Genomic DNA, 14872 nt, shown 5'->3' with positions numbered 1-14872 from the left:
TCTGTCTCTCTCTGTGTCTCTATCTCTGTGTCTCTGTCTCTGTCTCTCTCCCTCTCTGTCTCTGTCTCTGTCTGTCTGTCTCCCTGTCTATCTCTGTGTCTCTGTCTCCCTCCCTCTCTGTCTCTTTGTCTCTCTCTCTCTGTGTCTCTGCTCTGTCTCTCACACACACACACACACACACACACACACACACTCGCGCGCACACACACGAAGGCTGAGCCCAAGAAGTTACTTGATAGTACCCTAGTACTATACCCAAGTAACCAAGATAGTTACTTAATAGCTTAAGAACTGCAGAGACAGAAAGGGGAGTCGAGGCTGTGCCTAGGGGAGAGGACTTCAGACATGTTGAGGAGCTCCAGCTAGGCCCTTCTTTGCCCATCAGTTCTTGCTCCCCCTCCTCAGAATATGAGGTGGGGCTTCCCCCCCCACACAAGGGTAAGAGGCCAGCTGACCTAGGCAGTCCTCCCCTCCAGTCCTGGAGCCATAGCGACACCTACTGGTCACAGAGGGCCTGATCCCTGGCCGCTGAGCTGAGCTCAACCAGAACCAGGAGATGCCCTAGAGGTGGGTGCCTGAGATCCAGAGAATCCTGGAGTCCTTCTAGCCCCCAGCTCAGCTCAGTCTCGCAGAGTGGCGAGAGTCAAGCATTTGGAGCCCTTGGGACAGTAATTGATTCATGATAAAAGGTTGACATTTAAGGAGCTCTTTGACTCCAGTTCTCAGGCTCATGAACCTAGAGCAGAAATTCTCAAGAAACTGAGGCCCCGGGAAGGTGGTTCAAGCAGTAAGGTAGCATCAGAAGTGAGATGTGAACTCAAGTTCTAAGACCCTAGCTAGAACCAGCTCCATTCACTCCCCTATATTGCTTCTTCTTTCAATGGTTCCTCACATGCACATAAAACACCAGTTTATACCCAGGAAGGCTGAGGACTATCCAAGGTCAGATTTAACCTCCCTGGGCCTCAGTTTTCCTATCCTAAGGGAAAGGCTTGGTCTTGGTCATTTCTAAGCTCCCCTTTCACCTCTAACCTTTCAGGCTTCTGATCCCCCCAAGGATCAAAAGAGAGCTTTAGAGATGGGGTGGGGGAGTGCCAAGGAGGGAAAGAGAAAAGGAATGGGGAAAGGGAAGCCAGCTTCTCTCCTTCCACAATCCGGCTGCAAGTCCAGATGCTGAACACAAGTCCATAGAATGTAAAACTAGAAGGATCCATAGAGGTATTCCCATCCAGATGCCTGGGATCAGGCTCCAGATGTGGCCAGGGAGGCCAGGTCCAGGATGTGGGCTTCACATCAGCTGTGGCATAAGACTCTGAGCACCTCCGTTTGCATGCTGGCTCAGTCACTCATTCCATATGTGGGCTTGGGCAAGTCACCCTCTGTCCTTCTTTGGCCCAGGTTCCTCCACTGTAAGGTGAGAAGGCTGGGCCAGATGGTATCCCTTTCTGGCTCTCCATGCTATGATCCTATGGGCACACGGGCATCCATACAGGCACACATGTCAATCAGCCAGCAAACCATTACAGGGGCCTGTGTTAGTGGGGGGGGGGGGCGGGGGAGGGAATGCAAACTTAGAAAAGACCCAGTTCCTGCCCTCGGGTCTTTCGAAGTATGGGAAAGGGGAAAAAAGACAGCAAGCGACATTTGTAATACCCATTAAATGTGAGTATCTCAGAGGGACAAGAATGCTTTGGACACCAGGAAGTCCAAAGGGGACCTACCATTAGTCATAATGGGGAATGAAGGTGAGAAATCAAGGAAGCCTTCCTTATTATAAAGGATGTAGGAATTCAATAGTTAAAAGATGAAAAGGGAAGAAATATCAGGAAGGGGGAACTGTATGAGCAAAGGTATAGAAGCAAGAGGTTTCAAGGAAATTCAGGAAACAAGTCACCCAATTTGGCTGAATCATAAGAGTTCATGGAGAAGAGTAATGAAATAAGGCAGGAAAGGGGCCAGATGGCATAGGGCTTTGAATGCCAGACAAAACAGTTCACTTAGGAGGCAATTGGGAGCTTCTGTCAGTGTTGGAGAAGGGGAGAGATTTGACCAGAGCTGTGCAGAAGGAAAATTAGTCTAGCTGAATGGAGGATAAATTAGGGGATTGGGGGAGGGGAGAATGCCTAGGAGGAGGCCAAAAAGAGTAGCACCAGGACCAGCCTACCTTGGCATTGGTCTTTTGGATATCCCGGCTCTCCTGCCCAGCCATGCCAACCCTCTCCAACTGAGTGGGAAAACTGCTCCAGTTCTGGGGCAGCTCCTGTTGTCTCATCTCCCCCCCCCCCCATCAACCTAGGCGACAGCCAGCTTGCGGGGGAGAGAGTAGAGGAGGAGCAGAGGCATTTGAGGTGTCTGCCTTAGTAGTGATTAGTTAAAACATCAGAGTATAAACAGTCAATTGGTTCCAATAATTAATATTCCCACTCAGCGGGGGCGGGTGGGATGTGTGAGAAGAGCCAGTCAGACGGAGAAGAGAGGCAGAAGGAGAAAGAGTGTAGAGATGGGGAAAGGGAGGGGAGAGACGTGGGGGGAGAGAAAGTTGGGGGTAGGGGGAATAAGACAGATGGAGAGGGAGAGGAGGAGAAGGGGAGGGGGAAGAGAGACAGGAAAGAGAATGAGGTAGAGGCAAAGGGGGGAAAGACTGGGAGGTAGGACGGGAGGGGGTGTCCAGCAAGACTGGGGACAGGGAAGCTCTGAGCAGCCTTGGCCCCCCACCTCCACGGGGCGGCCAGGGGAGGTGGATAGAAGGAGTTGGGGTGGGGGTGCGTCCACACCACTATTAATCTCTGCTCCGAGTGCGCTAACGAGGCTAATGCGGGCAGTGACAGGGCCCATCTCGCCACCTGATTTAGGGGCTCAGGACGGAAGCAGCTCCAGGAGGGGGAGTGGGGCGGGAGCCTGGGAGACACTAAACCAGCCAATAAATCTCAGCCCGAGCCCCCCCCCCTCCTCCCAGTCTTCGGAATTGAAACCATAGAACTGGGGGCGGTGGGGATGTGGTTCGGGCAGCGTGCGGGGGGAGGCTGTTTGTCTTCCTTCGAAGAATCTCTTTGGGTGGGGCCCGACCCCGACCCAGCCTGAATCTAACCCTTCGCCTCACCCTGGCCCGGCCTGGGGGGGGGGGGGGGGGGGGCTGGCGACCAGGAACCCCCGCACCTTCATTTCTCAGGTCACTGCTTGGCTAATGGGCTATTAATTTGCTCAATCGTCCCCTGTGAGGCAAACTCAATTTCTGCCGGAGACTCTTCCCTGCCCGTGGACAGATGCGTGATTGATGGGAGGGCCAGCTGTCACCGGGCAGGGCCCGCCCGCCAGCCTTCCATGGGCTCCCCCCTCCGGCCCAGCCTGGCTCTGTTCCGCAGGGACCCTATCCCTTCCTTCCCCTCCCCTCCCCTCCCCCCTCCTTCCTTCCCCTCTTCCTCCTCTTTCTGAGGAAATGTGCTCAGTAGGTCCTGGCCTCACAGGTGAGGTCACCTGGCCAAGCTCTTGGTCACAGGGCCAGCCCAGGCCTCGCCCCTCCAGCCCTCCTCTGCCCTCCTGCCTCTCCTCTATCCTTTCGTCCCTTTTTTCCACATTCGCTCCATTTTCTACTTTCCCCCTTCTCCTTCCCTCTCCCTCCTCCTCCCCTTCCTCCTCCTCCTCCCACCCCTTCTTTCCAGGCTTATGGTAGAACGTCCCAGAGATCACCCAGCCCAGTCCCTCCATTTTCCACGGGAGGAAACTGAGGACCAAGGAAGAAAGAAGGATCTAGAGAAGGGCATCTCCTTCATTCTCCCTGGCCCCCCCACCCACCCACTCCCTTCGCGGGCCGGAGCAGCGGGCCAATCCCCTGCCGTGTGCCCGCGGCCCTGTCGGCTGCAATGAGAAACGACAGGAATATTTAAGGACAAACAAGGTTTCCCAGCGCAATTTACGGCGCTTCCAGGCGGCCCCAGATGGGGCCAATCTGATGCTCGCCAGCAAATCCAATCGCATTTCCTTATCGGTGCATTATTTCAGGCGTTATCTGGCGCTGATGTGCTTATCAATTCAATTCCAGCCCGGCGGCTGCAGAACCCCCTACACCCCCCCCTCAGTGCACCCCCCTCCCCACACACATTCATACACCGGGCCCCACTGTATGTGCTCGAAAGAAGGAAGGTAAACAGGCGCCGGGGGGCCCGCGGGGGCGGCCGAGGCCCAAGGGAGCTGGTGAGCATGCTAGGGTAAGAGGAGGCCAGTGCAAGAGAGAGGGGGCCGAGGCTAGGAACGGCTGGATGGGGGCAGGGGCCTAGGTCGAGGGGACGCTCCTCTGGGCCCTGCCTAGCTTCAGGCAGGCCCTCAGAGCCCCCATCCCCACGCAGCCGCCCTACCCGCCTCCTAACCCAGCAGAGGTGAAGGTGCCCCATCAATTCCAAGCTAAAAATGACAAATTCATCTTCGACGACAATTAAATGAAGTCGGTAATTGATGCTAATTGATCTTCGGAGGAGAGGGCTCCCCTTGGCTTCGGCATCCTCCTTCTTCCTCCAGCCCCACCCCCAGATCCCCCAGCACATGCAGTGCTTCCCCCACCCCCCAGCAGTCTCACTACTCTCCCCAGAATGCCTTCCAGCTTCCTAACTTCTCTGTTGCTGCCGGCTTCCTGCCTTTCTTCCCTCTCCTCATAGGCCCTCCCTCAGTTTCCATCTCTGTACAAGTGCTAGACCAATCCTTCCCTCCTCCTTAATGCCTTTTCTGCTACTTCTCTAGCCTCTAGTGCTGAGACTGCCCCTCCCTCCCTTCCTCCCTCTCTCTCCCTCACCACAGCTCAGGCTTTACCAGTCTTGGCTCATGATCCCAGGTCCTCACAGAGGTGCCTGGCAAGCCAGGCCAGAACACTCAATAGGAATTTCATCAGGGAGATGGCACTGGTAGAGATAGGCCTGGCTTCTCTCAGTAGGGCACTGGCCCCCAGAAGAGGAGAGAGGCTAGGGGATGTTAGCCTAGGTCACCCAGGTCCCTAAGCTGCTACAGATATGAACTAATGCTGCCTCCATCCCAGTTGGGTTCCCCCTGCCTCCAGAAGGACTCCCTAGGAGAACCAGGATGGGCAATGTGCAGGCGAGTGGATGACAGGAAGGCTGGATCCAGGGGAAGCTAACAAGTTGTCTTGGGTAGAAATTATAGGCCATCCTCTGCCCTCCTTGCCACCGTCCATCTCTGTCACTGTATCTCTGCATCTTCTCTGTCTTTCCAGCCCTCCCTCTGTGCTGCTTCCCTTTGGGGAGCTGAAAGGTGAGTTCATCCATACCCAGCACAGGGTGCCTGCTGATAGAACCAATCTGCATCCCTGCTTCCTTGATCTGGAGCACAGGGAGCAGGGAAGCCCGAGGGAGGGGAGGAGATAAATAAGAGTTGGTATCAGCCCCTCGATAAATACACATGATGTGTTCTCCCCCCTCCCAACTCACTTCAGCCACTGCAGATACCTATTAATCCTGACAGACGCAGGCCAGCCTGGGTGGGTAATGCAAACTGATCCATCAAACTGCACACTCAGATTCCCCCACTCAGTGGGCCAGCACCCAGCCCCCACCTGCCAGTTCTGGAGCCATGGGAGGCCCCACTAGACAAGTGTATTACATGGATAATGTATTGGACATATTAATAAAAATGCCTGAACAGCCCAGCCCTGGCCCAGCCCTGGCCATGACAGAGCACATATCACGGGCAGCTAAGCATGCTTGACATGCTGTCTTATCAGAGTGATAACTGCAGCGCCCATGTCCAGAGTGCTTTCCTCCCAAAAGTCTTAGGGGGGAGGGGGACTACAAGCATCACTTGCACCACTTTACAGAGAGGAAACTGAGGATCAGAGAGGTCTATTTCCCCAAGCTCATGAAATCAGGGGTGTCAGAGACAGGATTTGGCCCCCAGTCTCCTGCCCCCCACCAGTTCAATACTAAAGAAGGTCAACAGCTCCTTCTTCCTGCTACCAGGCTGTCCCATCCATGGCCCCTGATTCCATGGAGCCCAGGAGTATAAGAGGAACTGAAAACTTGGTTTCCAGGCCATGAGTTCTAAGCTCTGGTCTACAGGTGACGCTTTTGGGGTCCTGTATTCTGAGTCCTGTGTCCCATGTTTGATATTCAATTTCACAGACATACACTAAGTACCTATCACTGCATGTACAAAGCAAGAAGCTAGGTAGGAAGACAGCAGTGTTTGCAGAGACATGTTCTATTAGATCAGATCTAGGTTCTAGGTTCCAGGTCCAGGTTGTGTGTTGGCCCTGCTTAGAGTCCAGGTGAGTCAAGAGAAGATGGGTGCAAGACCTGGCCCAGAGGCTAGAAGGTGAAGTATGGTCCTCATACTTCCTCTCCCCCCAGGCCAGCAGGCTGACTCATCCATGGCCTTGCCCTGGGGCCTCCATGGACACTTAGGATGAGAGGCTTTCCACATAGGCTAGGGACCCAGCTTGGGCAGGCACTGCTGGAGACCTTGCAAGGTTTTCATACTGCCAACCTGCTCATTCTCTGGAAAGGCGTGTCTGAGGTATGACCCTCTAGAAAGTAACAAACCCAGCCTGTGCAGCCCCTCCCCTCCATTTGGCATTTCGGATGGGCAATGTAAGCCTGCCCAGCACCCACAGCATGGCCACACCTACCTTCCCAGGTGCCATCACCCTCAGTCACACTGGGCTGGATCTTGTTCCCCTCACTTACATAATCCTCCACAGGAGCCTAACCAGCCAGGAGAACAGGGGGTCAGAGTGGGGGGGGGGGGCTTATAAATTCTTTTCTCGAGTATTTGAAGATGTCATGAGGAGGAGGGCTCAGATTTGTTCTATTTGTCCCCAGAGGGCAAAGCCATGAATAATGTCAATCAGATGCAGTTAGACTCAAGCAGTTCAGGAGTGTACCAAAGGGTAATGGACTGCCTCCGGAGGTGGTGAGCTCTCTATCCTTGGAAGTATTCTATCAGAGGCTAAGTGACCACTTGTGGGTAAGAGGGGAGGGTTTCATGTTTAGGTCTGGGTTAAAGGTGCCTCCCATTAAGATTCTGTGGCTGTCCTTGTCCTCACAGCCATGATCTCCATCAGTGTCCCTGACAACCTTGCCAATGAGGCCAGAGCTGTTCTGGGGTCAGGGACCATATGCTGGGCAATGACTGCCTTCAACCTTCTGCACTCAGTGCCCAAGGTTTAGGGGCCAGAAGGTTGAGAAGTACTCCCCAGCTCACCCCTCACTCAGCTCAGCCAGAATGACATGGTCCAACAGACCCCAAACAGAAGGAACAAGGAGGGAAGCAAGGAAGGAGAGAAATAGCTCTGGCTTCCTGGTGAGGCCCTGGGCCTGCCCCCCTCCCTTGCCTGCCTCCCTCCCTCTCCTCCAAAGTCTCCCCCTTCTCTTCCTTACTCCTGGGCTCACGCTCGCTCGCGCTCAATCAGCCGCTGTCAGACCTCCGGCCTCGGCATTTTGGTGAAGAATCTCTCGGCTAAAAATTGTTGTCAGTCCCATTTCCTGGTTATCAGCAGGAGGGCGGCTGCAGCCTCGCCCGGGGATTAGCGGCCCACGTCGGTAGGACGGGCAGAGCATCCGATAACGCCACAGCACCGCCAGCCACCGCCTTGCCTCCCCCATCCATCATCTTTAGAGTTGACAGGTCCCCCCCCAACGCTGCCGACACCCACTCACCCACCCATCATGTCTCTGTCCTTGCCTAGTTCCCAGCTTCCTCCCTGGGTTGAATTGAATGGGACATGGCAGGCTTGGGGGCTACCAAGGACAGAGGCATGTACCCTAGAAGGACTAAGAGACAGGCAGGCTGATCGGAGAGAGAGACCAGTCTCTCTTATGCCAAGGACCTGGGGGCTGTGGGTTATCACTATTGGTCTGACTGTGCTCAGCACCAAAACCAGTGAGAGGGAGAGTGGCCATGTTTCAGGCTCTGTATAGTGTCCACCAAGGAACCATCAGGGTAGTGAGTGGCCTGGAGACAAGACACATTCAGAAAGGCCTTAGACTCCATGGGGGAGGGTGAAGTGCAAGGAGTGAGGGGGTCTACAACCTCCAAAGCTGGAAGGGACCTTAGGCCTGATCTAATCCAAACCCCTTACAGACAGACAAAGAAAGGAGCAGATTAGGGGAAGGGGAAATTCTTCTTTTTGAGCTCCTGAGGAGGGGACACAAGGCCAGTTGGGCTTGACCCCGGAGGGCAGAACCAGGAGCACCAAGGTAAATGAAGAAAAGCAGATTTCATGGGAGATCAGGAACATTACAGTAATGAGAGCTGTCCCAGAGCTAAAGGGGCACTCCCAGCAATGGGAGGATGTCCCTCAGTGGAAGTCCTTAGGTAAAGGCTGCAAGAGCCCACGTCCAAGATGGAGTGGAAGGGACTCTTGTACAACTCCAGGCTTGATGGAATACCTCTGAGAGTCTGGGCCTGAGTGATGCTGGAGGGGCGGAGGGAAACCATGGGGTACAACAGCTAAGGCATGAGAGCAGTGGGAGACAAGCTAAGCAAGAGCTGCCAAAAGCCTTTGAGCCCCAAAGGTGATGGCCACAGGAGGCCAGAGAAGGGACAAGATGTGATGTGGGCTGGGGCTGGAGCCAAGAGAGATTCTGTTACCGAGCTTGAGTGTCCTCAGCCTCAGCCTCCTAAAGAGAGAGGTTCTGTGCCAAGGTGTGCTTTGGGCACAAGAGCCCCAACTAACAGCTTACCTTTGTGTGTTTCCCTGTCTGTGTCTGGCCTTCCTCCTGCCTCCCTGCCTCTCTAGGTAAGAAGAAGGCGGCAGCAGCGGCAGCAGCAGCAGCAGCAGCAGCCCTATTTGACAGTCAGGCCCCTACCTGCCCCATATGCCAGGTCTTACTTCGGCCTGGGGAGCTGCAGGAACACATGGAACAAGAACTGGAGAAACTCACCCAGCTGCCAAGCAGGTACAGTCCACCCCAGACTTACTCTGTCTTGCCACCACCACTGCTGCCTTTCCCATGGGGTTCCCCAAGCTGGAGGGCCAAAGCCTCCCACAGGGCCCCTGGCCCCAGAGCCCTAGCCTCAGAGCCTCCCACAGAGAACCCCGGTCCCAAGGTCTGCTTGCTGCTCCCCCTGGCTGTCCAGGAACTCTGGTTTCCAACGACTCTCATCAGATTTCACTGAACCTTCCCCAGTATTAGACCCCAGTCACTTACTCCTGCCTTCTCTCCCCCAAATGACCAGTGAGGGATTAAGAAGGTCTGTGGGAAGAGCAGGCCTCTGGGGGTGAGGGGGAATGAGACTGGGGGCAGACCCAGCATGGCTTGAGCTAAGGAGGGCCTTGGCACATTCTGGCTCCCCTGTAAAATTACTCTGGGGAGGGCTTGGGGAGGGGAGGGAGTAACCCCATAAGGAGCTGTGGCTCAGCCATCAGGGCACCTGGGGCCCAGGCCCCGGATTAGTGGGGCAGGCTTGAGCCCCTGCAGCCCCCTCTGCTCTGCAGAGCCAGTGAAATCCCGCCTGATCGATGGAGCTGAAGAGCTACTCGCGACGGGTCGATGGGTTTTTATCTGTCTCGGCCGGGCCGCCCGCTGACAGCCTGCCCGGCAAAGGCGTTCCAAGGGCGCCCCCCCCCTCAAACTGCCTGGCCCTGGCACCTGACGAGGCTGCCTGATTTATCTTAATTTTTAATTGGAAAAAATTTGCGAATTAATTGATTTCCCGGACTTGCCAATTAAGGCTGTAATTGGGTGCGGGAGGGATTCCCAGGAAGGGTCATGGGAGGTGGGGGAGAGAGCCAGGCCTCCCCTCTCCCAGGCTCCCTCTTGTGGGTCCTCCTGCCCATCATCCACTCCCACAGTGGGAGAGGTTCAGAGACATACTCTCCCAACCAAAACAGAGCAATACAGTCACTGTAACCACCCACTTCCGAACCCCAGAAGTAGGGCATTAGAGCCGAAGCCAGGACCAATAGTGTCCCAAGGAGGGGCAGGTGTAGGAGGGAAAAGAATGAGTCAGGCTGAGCTGAAGGTAGTGCTGGGTCATCCCACAGGGAAGTATCTGGTTTGGGGTAGGGGTGGGGGGGATAGGCCCTAGAGTCTGGGCATAGAATTAAAGAGATATCTTCCAACATCCACAAGCCCCAGAGCCAGGAGGGTCGTGCTGGAGGCGGGGAGGGAGGGGCAAGCAGAGCACATCTGTGTCTTCCTCAGGAAATCTCAGATTCTGGTTGGGGACTCTAAGGCTTGTGTCTCTGGGAGGTAGCATGGGATGAGTCAGGAAGAACAGAGTGGGTCTGAGGGCCACCTCCAGGCCCCCAGGCCCTGGCCCTTCTCTCTGCCTTAAAGCCTGGCAGGCCGTTGGAGGTGATGGCAGGGCTGGCAGAGGGGCAGCAGCTAGCAGCAGCAGCAGCAGCAGCTCTGGGCCTCTGCCTGCCTCGGTGTTTGGTTGGGTAATGAGCTAGATAAACAATTCCCCCAATAGATTAAAGCTCAGCAGGGAGCGGAGGGGGAGGCTCAGTGCGGGCAGCTCCCTGCCTCTTTATTTCCAAGGATAATTCGGTGTAAATCACCTTAATTAAAAGTGCCAGCCTGGGCTGGGTGCAGGGACCGGTGCTGGGGCCTGCTCATGATTTAAAGCCCCCGGATCATTCGGTGGCAGGCAGGCAGCAAGTAGGGAGATCATCAGAGCCTCTCTCCTGCTCCCTCCCTCCTCCTCCTCCTTCTTAGAGCCTCCGTCTCCCCAGGGGGCTGGAAGGGAGGGTCAGAGAATGCAAAGCGGGATTGGCATGGCCTTGGACCTAAAAGTAGTCGCTGGTGCCCTGGGCAGGAGTCTCTCCCGAGCTTAGGCCAGCCCAGGTGAATAGGAGGGAGCTTGGGGGTCCAGCTGGGTCAGTCATTCTCTCTGCCCTCCCCCGCAGTGCACAGGGGTTCTTCTTGGTGCTGTATTCTGGCTCTCCTGCCTGGTTCTGTGGACCTGCCTGCTCGGTGGCCCAGGGCCAGTGATGGCCTGCTCCTTGCCCCTGTCACTCCTACTTAGTGGGAGGGAGATGGCTATGGGGACGGGTGCTAGGATTAAACCCAGACTGGGCCTCCCACCTTTCACTCCCAACTCAAGAGGAGGGGCATGGGGAGAATTGGTCTCTGCCTCAATGGGCCTCTGGTCCCAGAGCAGCTGCCAGCCCACTGAATCCTAGGAATTGTCCATAACCTAGTCTGGTCTGCAGGGTCATGGCTCTCCAGGTGGAGGAAGGAGGGGCAGTTGCATGTCTGTTCTAAGAGCCCCTCCCCCCAGCAGCTGCCCCAGCTCCACAAGCTCTCTAGGTAGCCGAGGACTAGGGTGGGGCAGGCACCTTCCCATCCCTGCCCCACCCAGGGAGGTAGGTAAGGCATGGGACAGAGGGAGACCCAGGGCCCGGCCATGAAGTGGGGGTGGGGAGCTAGGAGGGCTGCTGCTCCTACCCCTGTCCTGCATCCCCTTCCCCAGGGCCTCTGGAAACCTTATCTGCTTGTCTTCTTTCTCTGCAGCAAGAATTCCCTCCTGAAGGATGCCATGGCCCCTGGCACCCCCAAGGTAGGTGGCAGAGCCCATCTCAGGCACCCATCAGGTGTCACTGGCTCATTATATCACATGCACAGCCTCTGCCTAAGGACTTCCATTGAGGGGGAGCTTCCCATTGTTGGCAATGCTCCTTTAGCTCTGGGACAGCTCTCATTATTACTATGATGTTCCAATGTACCCTCAGAGAGCCTAACCCCTCCCCCTGACAAAAATCCTCTCATCAACATCCCTGACAAGGAATTGTCTTCCAAGAAAGAGGAAGCAAAATTCAGCCCCCTCCTCAGGCAGTCCATGCATACCCCTTTGGGACAGCTCTCAAGGGTTAGAGAGTTCCAGTGGATAGAGTTCCAGGGCCTGGAATTGGGAAGACTTATCTTTGTGAGTTAAAACTTGGCTTCAGACATTGCATGACCCTGGACAAGTCATTTAACCCTATTTGCCTCAGTTTCCCCATCTGTAAAATTAGTTGAAGAATAAAATGGCAAACCACTCCAGTGTCTTTGCCAAGAAAACTCCAAATAGATGTGGCCACAAGGGAAACAACTGAGCGCGCACACACACACACACACACACACACACACACACACACACACACCCCCCTAACATCTAACACCTACCACAGGACATAGTCCTTCAGATACTTGAGGACAGCTGTCATGTCTTCCCTGAGTTTTCTCTTCTCCCAATTAAGAAGAACCCCTGGCTCCTTCAGCTAAGTTCTTAGTACATGGTTTCTAAGCACCAGCAGCCATCAGCTGCCCCTTCTCTGGTCATTCCCTGGGAATTCCTTCCCCATCCCCTCCCTCCTAGTCCTCCCTATCCCCTCCACAGTACCAGAGTTTCCCACTCTTGGGGCAGACATAAGGATGCTGATTCCCTGTCTTCCCTGCATGCCTAGCCCTTTGCTCAGCTGTACCTGGTGGTGGAAGCTGGAGGGCTGGTCCCAGGGAGCTTCTGCTCCTGGGGGAGAAGGAGCTGCCCCCTAGTTGGAATATTATTAAGAAGGGCTGAACTGCAGGAGCAATGATCACCAGGTGGGACTGGGAGCCTGGATAGAAGTGGGGAGGGGCTCAGGGAGAAGGACTGCAGCCAGCTCCTAAAGGAGAGTCAGATAGGGAAAGGAGGAGCAAGGAGGCCCGAGGCAGGGCTGGACCACAGCAGGCTGGCTGAGGTTTGGGGGTGGGGCAGGTGTTGCCGCCCCACTGCTCACTGAGTCACAGGACCCGCTGAGGGAGGGAGACTGTTTCTAGGCCATCCGGGTAAAATGAGATTGAAAGGGCAGGTTCGAGGTGGATTTCAGAAGACCTTGAATGCCCCACTGAGGAATTAGAACTTTCTCCTTTGGGCAGTGGAGATGCATTTGTGTGGCCCATGACATGGTCACAGTGGCCAAATCCAGGAGGATCAATTTGGCAGCTATGTGGAAACGATGAGGCTGGAGGCAGAGAGACTCCAGGCAGGCGGCAATGGGGCCTGAATGAGAAGGTGGAAAGCTGTAAGAAGAGAAAGAAACCATGGAATGGGAGAGTTTCAAAGGCAGATTAAACAGGACTTGATAGTGTCTTGCATGTGGTCCCTGCTTAGAGGAAGCTGCTGTCCATGCCCGAGGAGGATGGAGATTGGCCCCATCCCTGCTGCTGTTGTACACCCCACTCCTGCTCTGGCCTGGCTTTAGGTGGGGGGCAGCCTGTCAAAGCCTCTCTCATGAGGCTGCTAAGTGATATTTGCCCCTCTTTGGAAGCTGAGTTAAAGCCTTCATCAGGCAAGGAACACTTTGTGCAGAATCCCACAAAAGGCGCTGGCGCGGTCAGAGATAAAAGCGGGTGCTAGCAGGAGCGGGGCTGCTCGGGTGACAGCCGCTGATGGATTGTTTAAGGGAAATAGACTCCCCGGCTTGCCTCAAGCTGCCCCAGCAGCAGCCCCCACCCAGCACTTAATAGTTTCAAATGACCAAGCTTAAAAGGGAAGTGCATGTCAATGGCACTTGATGACCCCCACCCAACCCCCCCCCACATCTGGCCCCTGCTCCCACCACATCTGGTCCCTTCCTTCCCCCACATATGACCCCAACTACTGGAGGGGGGGAGCAGGGAAAGGAACAGACGGCAGGGGCGGGCCTGATGGCTAAAGTGGAGGCAATTTTGGTCCATTTTCTCAGTGCTGACAAATACCAGGTCAGCCCCCCACACCACACACACACACACACACACACACACAGACACGGATACACACACAAACACAGACACGGATACACACACATACACACAGATGCAAACACAGGCACCCAAAAGCTTTAATCACACATACAATTTTGTAAAAACCTACAGAAAGCTCAGGGAGCACATGAAGGGGTGAGGATAGGAGAGTCCCAGGAGCCACCAGAGTCCTTAGAGAGACTATCTTTCAGCTGCTCATTTCACAGATGAGGCATTTGCTCACTGTCTTCACCCCACACTCATACACATATGAATGTAGAAATGTACACATGTGTGAACATTTCTAGGCTCCAGGACCAAGGTCCATGCCAAGCCAGCATCTGCTTGCTCTGGCTCTTTGCTTAGCCACAGGGCCAGGCCTGGGAGGACCAGGAGAGTGAGCTGGGTAGTGGACATCTGTGAGTGCTCAGGAGGAAGAGAAGGAGGTTCAGGGAGGCAGCTGGGCAGTGGCTGTGGGCACTGGGACTGAGCTGGGGCTGGAGGGTGGGGGAGTCAGATCAGGAGGAGGAGGAGGGAGAGAGGAAGTCTTGAACAAGATTGATGGTCTCGTTGCCATTAAGAAAAAAATTAGCCAGTGGCGGCCATCATATTAAAGGGTGAAGAAGCCGTGAATTATTTTCTTAAAGATCTTATCGCTTACAATGATAATTTTACCTTGCGAAAGGCCACTTTTAATGAGGCGAGGAGCCGGGCACAGAGTCATGATTTAATGCCAGCGGTTTTTTTCCCAAGCACATTTTCCCGATCTTGTGCCCGTGTTTAAAAAGCGCTGGTGACCTTTTTTTATTCCACTCGCCCCAGGTGTGAGGCGGCTGAGGCGGAGGGGGAGGCCCTGCCTCTCAGGGTTTATCACCTCCCCGGGGGCCCCTCACCTCTCCTTTCCACAAAGAGATGGATGGATGAGGAGGAGTGAAGGGAGACTGCCTAGTGCTGCCTAGAAAGCTTCACAGAAGTGGAGTCAGAGGAGGAGGGGGAAGAAGAGAAGGGGAAGAGAAGGAGGAAGATGAAGAGGAGGGGGAGGAAGAGGAAGGGGAGGAAGAGGAGGAAGAAAAGAAGGGGAAGAGAAGGGGGAAGATGAAGAGGAGGGGGAGGAAGAGGAAGAAGAAAAGAAGAGGAAGAGAAGGGGGAAGATGAAGAGGAGGGGGAGGAAGAGGAAGGGG

At 55.0% G+C, this 14872-nt stretch overlaps 2 protein-coding genes across 3 annotated transcripts in view; both read left to right on the top strand.

Annotated features, from left to right (window-relative positions):
- The window catches only part of LOC138165054 (small ribosomal subunit protein eS8), a 230036-nt gene that overhangs the window by 66167 nt on the left and 148997 nt on the right, over positions 1-14872 (top strand). The gene's annotated exons all lie outside the window — the stretch shown is intronic.
- Positions 8811-14872, top strand: part of LOC138165050 (E3 ubiquitin-protein ligase RNF220-like) — a 44223-nt gene continuing 38161 nt past the window's right edge. The window contains exons 1-2 of one of the 2 annotated variants that reach the window (XM_069093152.1): positions 8811-8900; positions 11463-11508. In XM_069093152.1, coding sequence (XP_068949253.1) covers positions 8860-8900; positions 11463-11508 — 87 coding nt within the window. In that variant the 5' untranslated portion in view covers positions 8811-8859. The remainder of the gene's footprint in view (positions 8901-11462; positions 11509-14872) is intronic. The other variant, XM_069093153.1, reaches the window with a different exon arrangement.

The sequence above is a fragment of the Petaurus breviceps genome, unplaced genomic scaffold (assembly GCF_028583685.1).
Source record: "Petaurus breviceps papuanus isolate PSGF00001 unplaced genomic scaffold, PetGlider_PUasm1.0 207, whole genome shotgun sequence".
Classification (NCBI taxonomy): Eukaryota; Metazoa; Chordata; class Mammalia; order Diprotodontia; family Petauridae; genus Petaurus; species Petaurus breviceps.
This window is presented reverse-complemented; position numbering and strand designations above follow the sequence as displayed.